The sequence below is a fragment of the Salvelinus alpinus genome, chromosome 3, assembly GCF_045679555.1.
Source record: "Salvelinus alpinus chromosome 3, SLU_Salpinus.1, whole genome shotgun sequence".
Taxonomy (NCBI): Eukaryota; Metazoa; Chordata; class Actinopteri; order Salmoniformes; family Salmonidae; genus Salvelinus; species Salvelinus alpinus.
Window position 1 is genome coordinate 30,989,995 of NC_092088.1, and position 17,521 is coordinate 31,007,515.

Sequence of the window (17,521 nt, forward strand, 5' to 3'; positions counted from 1 at the left end):
CTCAACAGCGCTCTGATCGAGTGAAGCTTACATCGAGAGGTGGTGAGCGACTGCGGCTTTTCATCCCGAAACCTGAAGAAAATACAATTTAAAAAGCTTATGACCAGTATACTAGCATCACAACTGAGATTCTAAGGTTTAACCTTCAAGAAGAATACGTCAAATTGACCTAAAGAAGCAAGTAATCCAGACAGGGAAGCTACCAAGCGAATGTCCAAGAGACTGCCAGCTAGCTAACGTAGCTAGCTTGGATCAGTAGAATCCTCAACCACGATCTGGTGTGAAAACATTGCTATTTTGTATCGACTTATTCTCTGTTTAGCAACAAAGTAGCCCGCCAGGGAATACAATCAGAAACCAAGGTATATTTTAATGTCGGGCCGCCTTACTGTATGTAGCTTTCCAGTTTGCGATGCCAATTACTATTAGCGTTAGTTAGCATGGTAGTTCTCAGTCATTGAGATTAATACAGGCTAAACGAATTATTTGGGACTCCCTAAAAACACTCAACTGAGATACAGCTACGACCGGAAGTGACCATAGGTAGCAGGTTAGGAGAGCATTTTCGCTAACCCTTTTTCCTAACATTAACCGATCTAGTTAAGTATACTAACATTCAACGTTAATTCTCCAAACATGCTGCTTGAGTTCTCCTAACCTGCTACGAAAAAGTAACTTCCCGTTGTAGGTGTATCAAATTGTCTCCAATTATTTGCTCGAATAATATTTAGTTTTGTAACTTGATTTTGTGAAAGCTTGCTGCTTGGCCATGTTGAAACAACAGCCCAGTTCCGGTGGGCGAAAAACCTCCAACTGGACTCCGGGCCCTGTCAGTATGTCTTCCACAGCCAGTGGGATCAACAACAGAGCACAGGTTGGGAGGTGAGTGAAATTAGGATGTCCAGATAGGAAAGGCTGGTGATTTTAATCATGGCTTCAAGGCCTACCGGTCAAAGCATGTGTAGCTTGTTGTGGTGGGAAATGGGATTTTGTTGATGGGCCTGTGAAAATATATTGTGCGTGATTGTAGTACTTATGGAAGCTATTTCACGGCACCAAGAAAATATGTCATCTATCAGTAGACAAGAGGTTACTACATGCCACGCCCACTATGCCACACCCACTGTGCTGCTAGCGCTGTCTCTGGTCCACACTCCAGCACAGTAGGTGGCGGCAATGTACCAATTACGTTGGATGTCACCCACTGAAAACCCGACCAAAGGAGGCTGCTAGCTAGCTAGGGGACACCGGTGCACTATGGGAGACTCTCAATTGCCTACTCCTCGCATCCTCTGTCCTTTATCCTTGCTTCTTTCTCAAAACCGATTGGATGAGAAAGCCAGAGGTCCCTCCTCCCTGACCACCTTCAATGAGTTTTGAGAAGGTGAGGAGAGACACAAAGAGTATGAAATTGAGATTCTCCCAGTGTCTTTTGCCCCTGCCTGCCGAACACTGCTTTCTGTTAACATTACTTAGAGGGAAGTAGCTAGCTAGCAGCCTCAATGGCAGTGGGCGCTGGATGTAGTGACAAGTAGTGGGCACGGCATGTAGTAACCGCGGTCCGCAGATGGAGTTGTGACATAGTGAGTTGTTATTGTGAGATACGTTTAGGCGATCTGTATCACCTGAATCCAATGTGTACTTTGCATCAGGCCCGCCTCAACTTCCAAGGATAACCTTATGTATAGCCTTTAGTCAATCACAGAGGGAGTTATTGTTCCAGTTTTGTTGATGTGAGTTGGTGCATGTTAATTGACTTCTGTTTGACATCAGATTTAATTCATTAATTCAATTAAATCCATTAAAGGAGCAATCTAGTGTTGGTACATCACATTTTTATACAGGATAGCTATTGTTTCTTGAAGTATGGAAGCCTGTTCCTGCCACTCCCCCCAAAAAACAAATCTGACTTACTGTGAGATGGTACTGTAAGTCACAGAATTTGGCATTTTTGAACACCTGTAACTGCCATTTCCTGCAATCTACAGCAAAAAATATATACAGTGTTAGGGTGTGGTGCTTGGCCTTAAATGGTGACAAATAAAAACAATTGTATTTATGTTTTTACATAGTGGCGCAGCTAGTCCACAAGGTGGTGCAGTGCCCCTCTTACAGTCTTTGGGGAGAACCCTGCAATAGCTGTATATTAAAGGTCCTGAACAGTGGAAATCATGTATTCTGTCAAATTGGATGATACTTGGATAAAACCAGTTGAAATAAGGGTTACCTAAGTATGAACAATGACTGTAGCTGGTACTTTGATTAAGTTTCTGGTCCCCTCCCCCATGTCAAACACTTGGAATCAGGAGGTAGGCATTACCACCATTACCATTTTAAATGTACACCAATGGTAGCGTGTTATCATCTTTACTAATGTAAGTATGTACCGCCTTGAAGGAAAATTCCACCGAAAACCACTCATTCCTATAATTTAGTTTTACGTAACTCTAATATGTAAAGAACAATATTTTTGTCAACAAATGTTTCCTGTTGTCGTTATAATAAAGTTGGAAGCGACGTGAAAATCGTTGTGGAAATCTGTTAAACCCTCTTTTAAATTTCACATTTCTCGAAAAATATGATCAATGGCTTATTCAAGAGAAGACAACCTCCTGCGTTATGACATAGGCCAGCATTGAAATCTGACATGTATGATAGATGTTTTCGCAATCTAAAAGTCGTATTCCTATTAACTTTCAGCGTAGTGAGAGCGGCTTTATCGCAATGCGACGTCATGCTGGCCAAATGTATGCCTGCTTGAACGGAAATAGCTCAAATACACATGGCAACATGAAATGACCCAGGTAATCGAAAGAACATCACTCAGAGATGCACAAAAACAATATAACATTCAAAATGGGTGAATCTTTATTTTTAAACCGTCATCACGTGTGCCTACACCTTGCTTTGGCTTTGTTTACAAAGATACTGGTAACCTTTCATCAGTGGTGTGACTGTTAGCTAGCAAGCTACTTACCAGCATGCCGGCGAAAGCACACTGTGCTGTGACTGGATGCCAGAGTGTAAATTTAACGTTACACTATTTTCTGAAGAAATCCACCAGCAGTCTGCTTTTCATTTTGGGTGGACAGGCTGCACTGAATTACAGTCGTGTGTGCAGTGTACATTTAGCGCAAAGTTGCTTCATCAATTCGGGAGAACGTTTGATGGGTCTTACCAGGAAGCTAATACGGATGCTGTTAATATGTCACTTTCCAGCTCCTCTTTCCAGCTCCATCCGCAGCAGGAAGGCTGTCATACAAAATCAGATTTCCCAAAGCAACATAGACAGGCTCCTGGATCTCCTCTTCAACGAGGCCACCCTTGATCCAGCGCCAAATGTGGGGAAGCTGTGCGAGCTGTCCATCCCAGGACCCCTGTCTGCCCAGTGTGAGGCCTGACAAGTAGGAGGCCATAGCTGGATTTGTCTCCCACTTCAATACCCACCTGCTTCAAGATGTCTACTATTATCGACTACAGCTCGGCCTTCTATACCACAGTGCCCGATAAGCTCATTAGAAAGCTCACGGCCCTGGGTCTGAATTCCTCCCTATGCAACTGGATCCTGGACTTCCCGAAGGCCCGCCCCATGGTGGTGAAGGTAGGCAACATTACCTCCTCGACACTGGTTCTCAACATGGGGGCCCAACAAGGGTGCGTCCTCAGTCCCATCCTGTATTCCCTGTATACCCACATCTGCGTAGACTCACACAGTTACAACTCCATCGTCAAGTTCGCTGATGAAACAACAGTAGTAGGCTTGGTTGCCAAAAATGACGCCTACAGGGAGGAGGTGGGCACTCTAAAGGCGTGGTGCCAGGTAAACAACCTATCCCTTAACGGTAGCAAAATAAAGGAGCTGATTGTGGACTTCAGGAGGACCCAGGCTGGTCATGCCCCCATCTTCATCAACGGGGCTGCTGTGGAGATGGTAAATAACTCTACCTCCACGGATCGCAAGGCTCTTCAGAGGGTGATACAGTTGAAGAAGGAGGTTTACATACACCTTAGCCAAATACATTAAAACTCAGTTTTTCACAATTCCTGACGTTTAATCCAAGTAAAAATTCCCTGTCTTAGGTCAGTTAGGATCACCACTTTATTTTAAGAATGTTACATTTCTGAATAATAGTAGTGATTTTATTATTATTATTATAAAAAATAAAAATAAAATTATTTTAGCTTTTATTTATTTCATCGCATTCCCAGTGGGTCAGAAGTTTACAAACTCAATTAGTATTTGGTAGCATTGCCTTTAAATTGTTTAACTTGGGTCAACTGTTTCAGGTAGCCTTCCACAAGCTTCCCACAATAAGTGGGGTGAATTTTGGCCCATTCCTCCTGACAGAGCTGGTGTAACCGAGTCAGGTTTGTAGGCCTCCTTGCTCGCACATGCTTTTTCAGTTCTGCCCAGAAATGTTCTATAGGATTGAGGTCAGGGCTTTGTGATGGTCACTCTAATACCTTGACTTTGTTGTCCTTATGCCATTTCGCCACAACTTTGGAAGTATGCTTGGGGTCATTGTCCATTTGGAAGACCCATTTGCGACCAAGCTTTAACTTCCTGACTCATGTCTTGATGTTGCTTCAATATATCCACCAAATTTTCCTGCCTCATGATGCCATCTGTTTTGTGACGTGCACCAGTCCCTCCTACATCAAAGCACCTCCACAACATGATGCTGACACCCCCGTGCTTTACGGTTGGGATGGTGTTCTTCAGCTTTCAAGCATCCCCCTTTTTCCTCCAAACATAACGATGGTCATTATGGCCAAACAGTTCCATTTTTGTTTCATCAGACCAGAGGACATTTCTCCAAAAAGTACGATCTTTGTCCCCATGTGCAGTTGCAAACCGTAGTCTGGCCTTTTATGGCAGTTTTGGAGCAGTGGCTTCTTCCTTGCTGAGCGGTCTTTCAGGTTATGTCGATATAGGACTTGTTTTACTTTGGATATAGATACTGTTGTACCTGTTTCCTCCAGCATCTTCACAAGGTCCTTTGCTGTTGTTCTGAGATTGATTTGCACGTTTCGCACCAAAGTATGAACGCGTCTCCTTCCTGAGCGGTATAACGGCTGTGTGGTCCCATGGTGTTTATACTTGTGTACTATTGTTTGTACAGATGAACGTGGTACCTTCAGGCGTTTGGAAATTGCTCCCAAGGATGAACCAGACTTGTGGAGGTCTACAATTTGTTTTCTGAGTTCTTGGCTGATTTCTTTTGATTTTCCCATGATGTCAAGCAAAGAGGCACTGAGTTTGAAGGTAGGCCTTGAAATACATCCACAGGTACACCTCCAATTGACTCAAATGATGTCAATTAGCCTATCAGAAGCTTCTAAAGCCATGACATAATTTTCTGGAATGTTCCAAGCTGTTTAAAGGCACAGTCAACTTAGTGTATGTAACCTTCTGACCCACTGGAATTGTGATACAGTGAATTATAAGTGAGATAATCTGTCTGTAAACAATTGTTGGAAAAATGACTATCCAAAACTAGAGTTGGTTAACAAGAAATATGTGGAGTAGTTGAAAAACAAGTTTTAATGACTCCAACCTAAGAGTACGTAAACTTCCAACTTCAACTGTATGTGCATCCGAACGCACCATTGCCCTACAGGACACCTACAACACCAGGTGTCGCAGGAAGGCCAAGAAGATCATCAGGAACCCCAGCCACCCAAGCCATGCCCTTGTCTCCCTGCTTCAATCACTCTGACGCGGGCAGTACAGTAGCATCATGGCAAATTAAGGCTGGCCATTCTGCAGTCTGATGGTATAAACTATTGGCCATCACTGGTCAGCTACCACTCCACCCTCCCCGCTGATACACACCCTATGGACATTCACCCTCAACGGTCACTTACTTTACCTGCTTCTCCCCTATGGACATTCTCTCTCCTGCTGCCCCCTATGGCATTTTACTCTGCACCCACCCCAATGACATTCATCACTGTTGCAGTTGTGACGATGTGTATTACTTTATTTTTGTATTTTATTTATTTCACTTGATCCCCACACCCCCTCAATGGTTATGTTGCTCCTCCTAAGATCGTTGCCCCCCACCCCCTCAAGTCTTTACTCTGCCTTCATCCCAATGGACATTTTATTTATTCAACACTGCCATAGTTTTGTATGTTGTGCTATTTCTATTGTTTTTATTACCATATTCATTTTATTCCACTTAGACTTGCATGTTGGAGCTTGAAGCCTAAGATTTTCAATGTACCCTGCAATCACACATGCAACCCTGTACATGTGTCATCCCATGTAAACCATCTCTCTCTCCCACAATGGAAATAAGTCCCAGACTTTATTGTGTGTTATCCTCTGATTTTATTCATGTGCATGTATGGCTTTTAAGTTTGATGTGTGCTTGTTTTTTTTAAATGTTCGAATTAATAAACTAAACCTAAACTCCTTGGTGAGGATCAAAAGGACCCATCAGCTAGGCCAATGGCTGACAGACAGCCAAACTCTCTCGCTCTCTCCTGGGGGAGTTGACTTAACAACCGGATCGTAAATACCTGGCAGAAACTCTCCATTTGGCTCTGCAGTATTGAGAATGGAATGTCTGAGTACAACAGAGAGACTTTGCGAAAACTTCAAACAATGAACATTGGGACAATATATTTCAATATCCAAATGTTGGGAAATATGACAGATGGAATATGGAAAATTTGTCTATTTTGTGATGTCATTAAACTTATCAGAAATAAGTTATAATGGAAACATTGTAACTAAGAGCTTTCACAATGTGTATATCAGATTTACATGTAAATGTTGTACAACTTGTATGAATAAATATAGCAATGTGATTTTATCCTTCTAAATGAGAATAGTTTTTCTTGTAAAACTTGTGCCAATCAGTAGCCACTTCCATGTGAGCTCAGAGTTCGTGTCAACATGATGGAACCGCCTTTCTGGCCAGAGTGCTTAAAAGGACTTGTAACAAAATGTACAGTAGACCAAGCAGGTGTACGGTGTAAGCCGGATGTCATGAAATGGTTAAAACTACAAGACCAGAAAATGGTAAGACCTTCAAACTCTTGACGAGTGAAGACGTTGAAGACTAGACCAAAACATTCCAAGTCTGCAGCTGGTATGTAAAGTAGTCTAGGACAGTTGACCAAGACGAGAGGGAAGGACAAATCTCTCTCACCATCATTGATACCTCGGAGGTATCTACTCTAACGGACAGGGGGAATTGCAGATCCCACTGTGCACCTTTGACTATCCATTCTAACGAACACTCCAAGACCGATGCCTACAACTAAGGACATTGACCTCTGGTGGACAACTAGAGACTTGCATCGAACTACTCGCCATAAACGGATAGTGGTTTCAACAGAGAGACTACAGAGAAAGACATCTACGTGTAAATATATGTTGCACTTCTAACCCGAATGAGTGGTTGTTAGGGTGCTAAATATTTATATTTACGGTGAGCGTAGTTTCCAAGTGTATGTACGTTAAGTCCACTCTCTTTCTCTCCCCGCTCTTTATCCCCCCCTTCCATTGTGTAACAAGCCGTCATATCGGGTTAGTTCACTTGGGACTTTTCATTTTATGTTCGTAATCGATAACCTATACCTTGTGTGTTTATGTATTTCTGTGTGATTATTTAGTTAGGCTTATTTATTTACTAACTATTTGTGAATTGCTGATTCATCACTCAGGCTAGGTTTGTTGCGGATTAAGATATTTGTGACGTTCAGAATGAGACAGGTAATAATTGACTGTATTGATGTAAGAGATCTATGTATCTTTAGAGTTTAAGTCGGGAGATGGGGCACCACGGGAAAAGTTGTTTTAAAGAGTGACTAAGTTCCTAATGAGTTAATTGTTACATGATTACAATTTAATCGAGTAATAATTAAACGGAGTAGGTAATTATTTGATAAATAGCAGTCATCACATTAATGGTAGTCACGACACGTTACTTAAACACTCGGAATCTGAATCCTGCTTGATTGAAGCAGGGTACATGGGTCCCCCTCCCCATCAATCTCTGTAGTTTGTTGAGATTCCAAAAGCCTAAGTAATTCACTTTCACTTGGTTTGATATCACATTTAGTTGCTTCATATTTTTTTAAAGCATTTGGATGGGCAATGAGTGTTATGAATCAATGGTACCGGCAAACTTTAAAGGCCGGGTCCCAATATTAGGCTTATGGCAAAAACATTTTTTTTATGTCAAATGTCTAACCATTTTTTCTCATGAGTGTTCATGTTGATCAATATTTCTGCTATTCTGACCTATTGTAAATGATCAAATAAATATCTGATCAATATATATACAATTCTGAACATATTGTCATTTATAATGCTAATGTAGAGGCACCAATAAAATGTCCAGTACACTTATTGTATGCTGTTTTCATGTACATTCCCTTATGTCTAATCCTGTAAGATGACCCAGGCTTTACTCATTCTTGTGAAGAAGCTTATCAGTGAACTGTATTCTGTAATTAGTTACAAATCAATGGAGATGCAATTGTGTATTGCTGCTGTTGGTCTGATATCCAACAGTCCATGATCAGCTCTGTTGACCATGTGAGCATTTTGCAGAGAAGATGGGTTGAGGCATACTATTTAGGCTCGTAATGACATGTGGCCAATTGTTTACCTTGTTACCTGGCAATGAACACAAGGGTGTATCAAAGAGCTGTTAGTCAAGGTGAGCTCATGAATATAAGATCCCTGCCCACTCGGCCTGTTCTTTCAGGCTTCCTGATAGTTAAAGATGACAGAGGGTACAATTTCTTAAATTCAGAGCATTTTAATAGTGTAAAAAAGAATGTCTTACCCCATCAGAACCCAAAGTAAGTTTTGTTTTACTCCATTACGTACTCCATCCATGAGAGTAAGCTATACAGTGTTTGTTTACAATTGCATGGTCTACAAACATTGTATAGCTTAACTTTTTTTTAATTATTTTGATCTCATGGATGGTCCGTCATTGCCTCCATATGTGAGAGTCCTTGCTTCTATGTATTTGAGAGTGGTTACGTTTCTTCTGCCCCATTTCTCAGCCGTTTACCAAATGAAGTGGCGAGGAGTACGCTTTATTTTTGTTTGAATCCCAGATTGACCCTTTTATAAGTGGTCGACCTGCACGACTATTCAATCAAATTTATTTATAGAGCCCTTTTTACAACAGCAGTTGTCACTAAGTGCTAATACAGAAACCTAGCCTAAAACCTCAGAGCGCAAGCGATGCAAGGGACTAGGAAAAACTCCCTAGGGAGAAACCTAGAGGGATGAACCAGGCTCTGAGGGGTGGGAAGTCCTCTTCTGACTGGGCCGGGTGGAGATTCTAAGAGTACATGGCCATTAAGGCCAGATCGTTCTTCAAGATGTTTAACCATTCATAGAAGACCAGCAGAGTCAAATAATAATCACAGTGGTTGTAAAGGGCGCAAGAGGTCAGCACCTCAAGAGTTACTGGCAGCTGGCTTTTCATAGCTGAGCATTTAGAGGTCGAGACAGCATGTCCAAGGGGGTCAAACTTCCATAGCTGCAGGTAGAACAGCAGAAACTGGATCAGCAGCACGAACAGGTGGACTAGGGACGTGGACAGCCAGGAGTCGTCAGGCAAGGTAGTCCCGAGGCATGGTCTTAGGGCTCAGGTCCTCCAGGAGGGGACAGAGAGATGGGAGATTTAGAGGGAGCATATCTAAGATCACACAGGACACCAGATAAGACAAGAGAATTACACCAGATATAAGACTGACCCTAGCCCCCCCGGCACATAGACTATTGCAGCATAGATACAGGAGACTGAGATGGGGTGGGGGTCAGGGACACTGTGGCCCCTTCCAATGTTACCCCCAGACAGGGACAACCAGGCAGGATATGACCCCACCCACTTTGGCAAAGCACAGCCCCAACACCACCAAAGGGAAATCAATGGGCCACTAACTTATTACCCAGAGACAAGGCTGAATATCGCTCACAAAGATCTCCCCACCGCACGAGTCCAAGGACAGGAAGGATGGAAGAGCGCGAGCAAGCCAGTGACTCAGCCCAGGTAATATGGTCAGAGGCAGAGAATCCCAGTGAAGACAGGAAAGCCGGCCAGGCAGAGACAACAAGGGTGGTTTGTCACTACAGTGCCTTGCCGTTCGCCTTCGCACCCCTGGGCCAGACTACACTCAGTCATAGGACCTACTGAAGAGATGAGTCTTCAGTAAAGACTTAAAGGTCGAGACCAAGTCTCCAACTCTCACATGGATCACATGGATCATGGATTCAATAAAAATGTAGCTTTATAGGAGAAAGCCCTGCCTCCAGCTGTTTGCTTAGATATTCTGCATCTTGGAATAGGATCCAGTAGACAGCTGGAAGGTTTAGAGGCAATTACTTTTTAAATATTTTTTGCGGTGCAACTGCATCTAGGGTAATACGCAAGGTTTAGGTCCTCGGTTAGGTGGTTAACTGATTTTTGTACTCCCACGTCCTTTGGTAGGTGGAGGGAGTCTGGAAGGGCATTGAGGAATCTTTGGGTTGTTTGAGAATTTATAATGCGGCTTTTGATAATCATGGGTTGGGGTCTAAGCACATTATTTGTTGTGATTGCAAACGTAATAACGTGGTCCGACGATCCAGAATTATGAGGGAAAACATTTATCTATTCCACGGGACAAAACTAGATCCATGGTATGATTGTGGCAATATCTTTTTAATTTCACCTTTATTTAACTAGGTAGGCCAGTTGAGAACAAGTTCTCATTTACAACTGCGACCTGGCCAAGATAAAGCAAAGCAGTGCGACACAATCAACACAGAGTTACACATGGAATAAACAAACCTACAGTCAATAACACAATAGAAAAAAGTCTATATACAGTGTGTGCAAATGGCGTAAGGAGGTAAGGCAATAAATAGGCCACAGTAGCAAAGTAATTACAATTTAGCAAATCAACACTGGAGTGATAGATGTGCAGATGATGATGTGCAAGTAGAAATACTGGTGTGCAAAAAAGTAAATAAAAACAATATGGGGATGAGGTAGGTAGATTGGATGGGCTATTTACAGATTGGCTGTGTACAGCTGCAGCGATCGGTAAGCTGCTCAGATAGCTGATGCTTAAAGTTAGTGAGGGAGATAAGTCTCCAACGTCAGCGATTTTTGCAATTCGTTCCAGTCATTTGGCAGCAGAGAACTGGAAGGAAAGACTGCAATGGCGGAGGTGTTGGCTTTGGGGATGACCAGTGAGATATACCTGCTGGAGCGCGTGCTACGGGTGGGTGTTGTTATGGTGACCAGTGAGCTGAGATAAGGCGGAGCTTTACCTAGCAAAGACTTATAGATGACCTGGAGCCAGTGGGTCTGGCGACTAATATGTAGCGAGGGCCAGCCGACAAGAGCATACATGTCGCAGTGGTGGGTGGTATATTGGGCTTTGGTGACAAAACGGATGGCACAGTGATAGACTGCATCCTGTTTGCTGAGTAGAGTGTTGGAGGCTATTTTGTAAATTACATCGTCGAGGATCGGTAGGATAGTCAGTTTTACGAGGGTATGTTTGGCAGCGTGAGTGAAGGATGCTTTGTTGCAAAACAGGAAGCCGATTCTATCGGAAGGAGAAGTATGGAAGGAGAGTTTACAGTCTAGCCAGACACCTAGGTGTTTGTAGTTGTCCACATATTCTAAGTCAACTGTCCAGAGTAGTGATGCTAGTCGGGCGGGCGGGTGCGGGCAGCGATCAGTTGAAAAGCATGCATTTAGTTTTACTAGCGTTTAAGAGCAGTTGGAGGCCACGGAAGGAGCGTTGAATGGCATTGAAGCTTGTTTGGAGGTTTGTTAACACAGTGTCCAAAGAAGGGCCAGATGTATATAGAATGGTGTCGTCTGCGTAGAGGTGGATCAGGGAATCACCCGCAGCAAGAGCGACATCGTTGATATATACAGAGAAAAGAGTCGGCCAGAGAATTGAACCCTCTGGTACCCCCATAGACTGCCAGAGGTCCGGACAACAGGCCCTCCGATCTGACACATTGAACTCTGAGAAGTAGTTGGTGAACCAGGCGAGGCAGTCATTTCAGAAACCAAGGCTGTTGAGTTTGCCGATAGGAATACGGTGATTGACAGAGTCGAAAGCCTTGGCCAGGACGATGAAGATGGCTGCACAGTACTGTCTTTTGTCGATGGTGGTTATGTTATCGTTTAGTACCTTGAGCATGGCTGAGGTGACCAGCTCGGAAACCGGATTGCACCGCGGAGAAGGAATGATGGGATTCAGAATGGTCAGTGATCTGTTTGTTAACTTGGCTTTCGAAGACTTGGATGGATATAGGTCTGTAACAGTTTGGGTCCAGAGTGTCTCCCCCCTTTGAAGAGGGGGATGACCGTGGCAGCTATCCAATCTTTGGGGATCTCGGGCGATTCAAAAGAGGTTGAACTGACTGGTAATAGGGGTTGCAACAATGGCGGCGGATAATTTCAGAAAGAGAGGGTCCAGATTGTCTAGCCCAGCTGATTTGTACGAGTCCAGGTTTTGCATCTCTTTCAGAACATCTGCTATCTGGATTTGGGTGAAGAAGCTGGGGAGGCTTGGGCAAGTATCTGTGGGGGATGTGGAGCTGTTGGCCGGGGTTGGGGTAGCCAGGAGGAAAGCATGGCCAGCCGTAGAGAAATGCTTATTGAAATTCTCGATTGTCGTGGATTTATTGTGGTGACAGTGTTTCCTAGCCTCAGTGCAGCTGGGAGGAGGTGCTCTTATTCTCCATGGACTTTAGTGTCCCAAAACTTTTTGGAGTTAGAGCTACAGGATGCAAACGTTTGTTTTGAAAAAGCTAGCCTTTGCTTTCCTAACTAACTGCGTGTATTGGTACCTGACTTCCCTGAAAAGTTGCATATCGCGAGGACTATTCGATGCTAGTGCAGTCCACTACAGGATGTTTTTGTGCTGGTCGAGGGCAGTCAGGTCTGGAGTGAACCAAGGGCTGTATCTGTTCTTAGTTCTACATTTTCTGAAAGTGGCATGCTTATTTAAGATGGTGAGGAAATTACTTTTAAAGAACGACCAGGCATCCTCTACTGACGGGATGAGGTCAATATCCTTCCCGGATACCCGGGCCAGGTTGATTAGAAAGGCCTGCTCGCAGAAGTGTTTTAGGGAGCGTTTGACAGTGATGACGGGTGGTCGATTGACCGCGGACCCATAGCGGATACAGGCAGTGAGGCAGTGATCGCTGAGATCCTGATTTGAAAACAGCAGAGGTATATTTGGAGGGCAAGTTGGTCAGGATAAAATCTATGAGGGTGCCCATGTTTACGGATTTAGGGTTGTACCTGGTGGGTTCCTTGAGAATTTGTGTGAGATTGAGGGCATCTAGCTTAGATTGTAGGGCTGCCGGTGTGTTAAGCATATCCCAGTTTAGGTCACCTATCAGAACGAACTCTGAAGATAGATGGGGGGCAATCAATTCACATATGGTGTCCAGGGCTCAGCTGGGAGCTGAGGGGTGTCTATAACAGGCGGCAACAGTGAGAGACTTATTTCTGGAGAGATTCATTTTTAAAATTAGAAGCTCGAACTGTTTGGGCATAGACCTGGAAAGAATGACAGAACTTTGCATGCTATCTCTGCAGTAGATTACAACTCCTCCCCCTTTGGCAGTTCTATCTTGACGGAAAATGTTGTAGTTGGGGATGGAAATGTCAGAATTTTTGGTGGCCTTCCTAAGCCAGGATTCAGACACGGCAAGGACATCAGGGTTGGCGGAGTGTGCTATAGCAGTGAGTAAAACAAACTTAGGGAGGAGGCTTCTGATGTTAACATGCATGAAACTAAGGCTTTTACGGTTACAGAAGTCAAAACATTTGAGCGCCTGGGGACAAGCAGGGCCTGGGTTAACCTCCACATCACCCGAGGAACAGAGGAGGAGTAGGATGAGGGTACGGCTAAAGGCTATCAAAACTGGTTGTTTAGTGTGAGAATAAAAGGAGCAGATTTCTGGGTGTGGTAGGATAGATTCAGGGCATAATGTACAGACGGGTATTGTAGGGTGCGGGTACAGTGGAGGTAAACCTAGGCATTGAGTGACGATAAGAGGTTGCATCTCTGGACGCACTAGTTATGCTGGGTGAGGTCACTGCATGTGTGGGAGGTGGGACAAAAGAGGTATCTGAGGCATGTTGAGTGGGACTAGGTTTCCGCAACTAAAATAATGATAACTATCCTAAACAACAACAACAAAGTCACATGTGTTGATTGGGAGAGTGGAGTCGATGATGGTTCCGAAAGCCTTTTGGAGTGGGTCTGTGGACTTCTCCCTGAATATTGAAGTCACAAAAAATTTGAATTATCTGCCATGACTACAAGATCCGATAGAATTCATTGAACTCAGTGAGGAACACTGTATATGGCCCAGGAGGCCTGTAAATAGTAGGTATAAAAAGTGATTGGGTAGGCTGCATAGATTTCATGACTAAAGACAAAATAGCAGTTTAAAAAAAATATATATATAAACATTTGCTTTCACAAATGGTAGCAACACCTCCACTTTTGAGGGATGCGCGGGGGATATGATCACAAGTGTAACCAGGTGGAGAACCGCGGACAATCTTCTGTGCGCCGTAGAATTGGAGCCTTTTCATATGTTGCTATGTGCATACTAGCAAAATTAAACAGCATATTGGGATTGAGAACAATGAGGCGGATGCAGTAGAGACGAGCAACAGCTCTTGCTTTAAACCCTATTAGGACGGGATTATTTTTATTGGGGGTGGTCGGGTAATGTAATTATGTGCTCAAGCGCAAAACGCCACGTCTGTCATTTTAATCCCGTCCGAATCTGCAATGTCAGTAATTTGTACATGGCAGGAGAGTAACAGTTCTAGGCAGAATAACCCACTTTTTTGTGGGCGAACTCCAAAGTCCTCTGATTTAATATTAGTCCCGTGTGAATCGACATCCCTGTGTTTTGAGAGTAATATCTGAGTTTGACAGGTGTTGCTCACGGTTTGAGCAAGAAAACAATAACTGATTTGATACATTGAAGTGCTGCACATAGCCTATATATGAATGGCCTAGGTATATCAACTTTCACAGTGAATGCTTTTGTTCATATGTTTTGTGCATATGAGTTGAATATTGCCAAATGCATCAGTAAAAAAATATTGCGCCTATTTAATGTAAACCTTGCTTTTAATAGATCGCAAAGCAGCATACAACTGACCTAAACGTTTAGGACGTCTTGCTAAAATATCCTAATGATTATGATCACACTTCCTCTATTCAAAGATGGTTTGCTATAGTTTAGAAACTTGGCAATCAAGCTTGAGTTATCAGTGAAGCCCAGTTATTGCCTAGACTTGTTGAAATATCTTCATGCCGAGAAAAAAACGTAACCTCTTACACTCCTTTTCTCAAAGAAAGCCTTCATGGCATACTTTAGCTTTTCTACTGTACAGTCATGGCCAAAAGTTTTGAGAATGATACAAATATACATTTTCACAAAGTCTGCTGCCTCAGTTTGTATGATGGCAATTTGCATATACTCCAGAATGTTATGAAATAGTGATCAGATGAATTGCAAAGTCCCTCTTTGCCATGCAAATGAACTGAATCCCCAAAAAACATTTCCACTGCATTTCAGCCCTGCCACAAAAGGACCAGCTGACATCATGTCAGTGATTCTCTCGTTAACACAGGTGTGAGTGTTGACGGGGACAAGGCTGGAGATCACTCTGTCATGCTGATTGAGTCTGAATTCCAGACTGGAAGCTTCAAAAGGAGGGTGGTGCTTGGAATCATTGTTCTTCCTCTGTCAACCATGGTTACCTGCAAGGAAACACATGCCGTCATCATTGCTTTGCACAAAAAGGGCTTCACAGGCAAGGATATTGCTGCCAGTAAGATTGCACCTAAATCAACCATTTATCGGATCATCAAGAACTTCAAGGAGAGTGGTTCAATTGTTGTGAAGAAGGCTTCAGGGCGCCCAAGAAAGTCCAGCAAGCGCCAGTAAGTCTCCTAAAGTTGATTCAGCTGCGGGATCGGGGCACCACCAATACAGAGCTTGCTCAGAAATGGCAGCAGGCAGGTGTGAGTGCATCTGCACGCACAGTGAGGCGAAGACTTTTGGAGGATGGCCTGGTGTCAAGAAGGGCAGCAAAGAAGCCACTTCTCTCCAGGAAAAACATCAGGGACAGACTGATATTCTGCAAAAGGTACAGGGATTGTACTGCTGAGGACTGGGGTAAAGTCATTTTCTCTGATGAATCCCCTTTCCGATTGTTTGGGGCATCCGGAAAAAAGCTTGTCCGGAGAAGACAAGGTGAGCGCTACCATCAGTCCTGTGTCATGCCAACAGTAAAGCATCCTGAGACCATTCATGTGTGGGGTTGCTTCTCAGCCAAGGGAGTGGGCTCACTCACAATTTTGCCTAAGAACACAGCCATGAATAAAGAATGGTACCAACACATCCTCCGAGAGCAACTTCTCCCAACCATCCAGGAACAGTTTGGTGACGAACAATGCCTTTTCCAGCATGATGGAGCACCTTGTCATAAGGCAAAAGTGATAAATAAGTGGCTCGGGGAACAAAATATCTATATTTTGAGTCAATGGCCATGAACCTCCACAGACCTCAATCCCATTGAGAACTTGCGCTCAATCCGCAAGAGGCGGGTGGACAAACAAAACCCCACAAATTCTGACAAACTCCAAGCATTGATTATGCAAGAATGGGCTGCCATCAGTCAGGATGTGGCCCAGAAGTTAATTGACAGCATGCCAGGGCGGATTGCAGAGGTCTTAAAAAAGAAAGGTCAACACTGCAAATATTGACTCTTTGCATCAACTTCATGTAATTGTCAATAAAAGTCTTTGACACTTATGAAATGCTTGTAATTATACTTCAGTATTCCATAGTAACATCTGACAATATCTAAAGACACTGAAGCAGCAAACTTTGTGGAAATTAATATTTGTGTCATTCTGAAAACTTTTGGCCACGACTGTAGTTTGTAGCCACTTATCTTCATTTATTTTCCCTCTCCAACACGGCCATCTCATAATTATCTCTATCTGCTGAGAATTACAGGAGGCAGTTTGGAAAAAACTAATCCCGTCCGAATCGTCCTCTGGAATAACGGATATTCTGGGGTGATAATTACATAACCAACATTTTCTAGTAATACTGGTCTCGTGGGAATAAGGTTTAGCCTGATTGTCTAAGAAAATTGAGGAGAGAGAAAATCCCAACGTAATTAGGTCTATAATCAATATTGTATCTGTTAAATGTGCCTGGCTTTATAAATCATTTGTACACAGTACCAGTCAAACGTTTGGACACACCTACTCATTCAAGGCTTTTTTCTTTATTTTTACTATTTTCTACATTGTAGAATAATAGTGAAGACATCAACACTATGAAATAACACATATGGAATCATGTAGTAAGCAAAAAAGTGTTTAAAGAAATTAAAATATATTTGAGATTCTTTAAAGTAGCCATCGTTTGCCTTGATGACAGCTTTGCACACTCTTGGCATTCTCATCCAGG

The 17,521-nt window shown here is 43.2% G+C and overlaps 1 protein-coding gene across 5 annotated transcripts in view; it reads left to right on the forward strand.

Moving 5' to 3' along the window:
• Window positions 1–17,521, forward strand: part of LOC139570558 (ataxin-2-like protein) — a 57,121-nt gene continuing 39,600 nt past the window's right edge. For 3 of the 5 annotated variants that reach the window (XM_071392518.1, XM_071392523.1, XM_071392522.1), the window contains exons 1-2: window positions 1–362; window positions 756–882. In XM_071392518.1, the coding sequence (XP_071248619.1) occupies window positions 770–882 (113 nt within the window). In that variant the 5' untranslated portion in view covers window positions 1–362; window positions 756–769. The remainder of the gene's footprint in view (window positions 363–755; window positions 883–17,521) is intronic. The other 2 variants (XM_071392519.1, XM_071392521.1) reach the window with 2 other exon arrangements.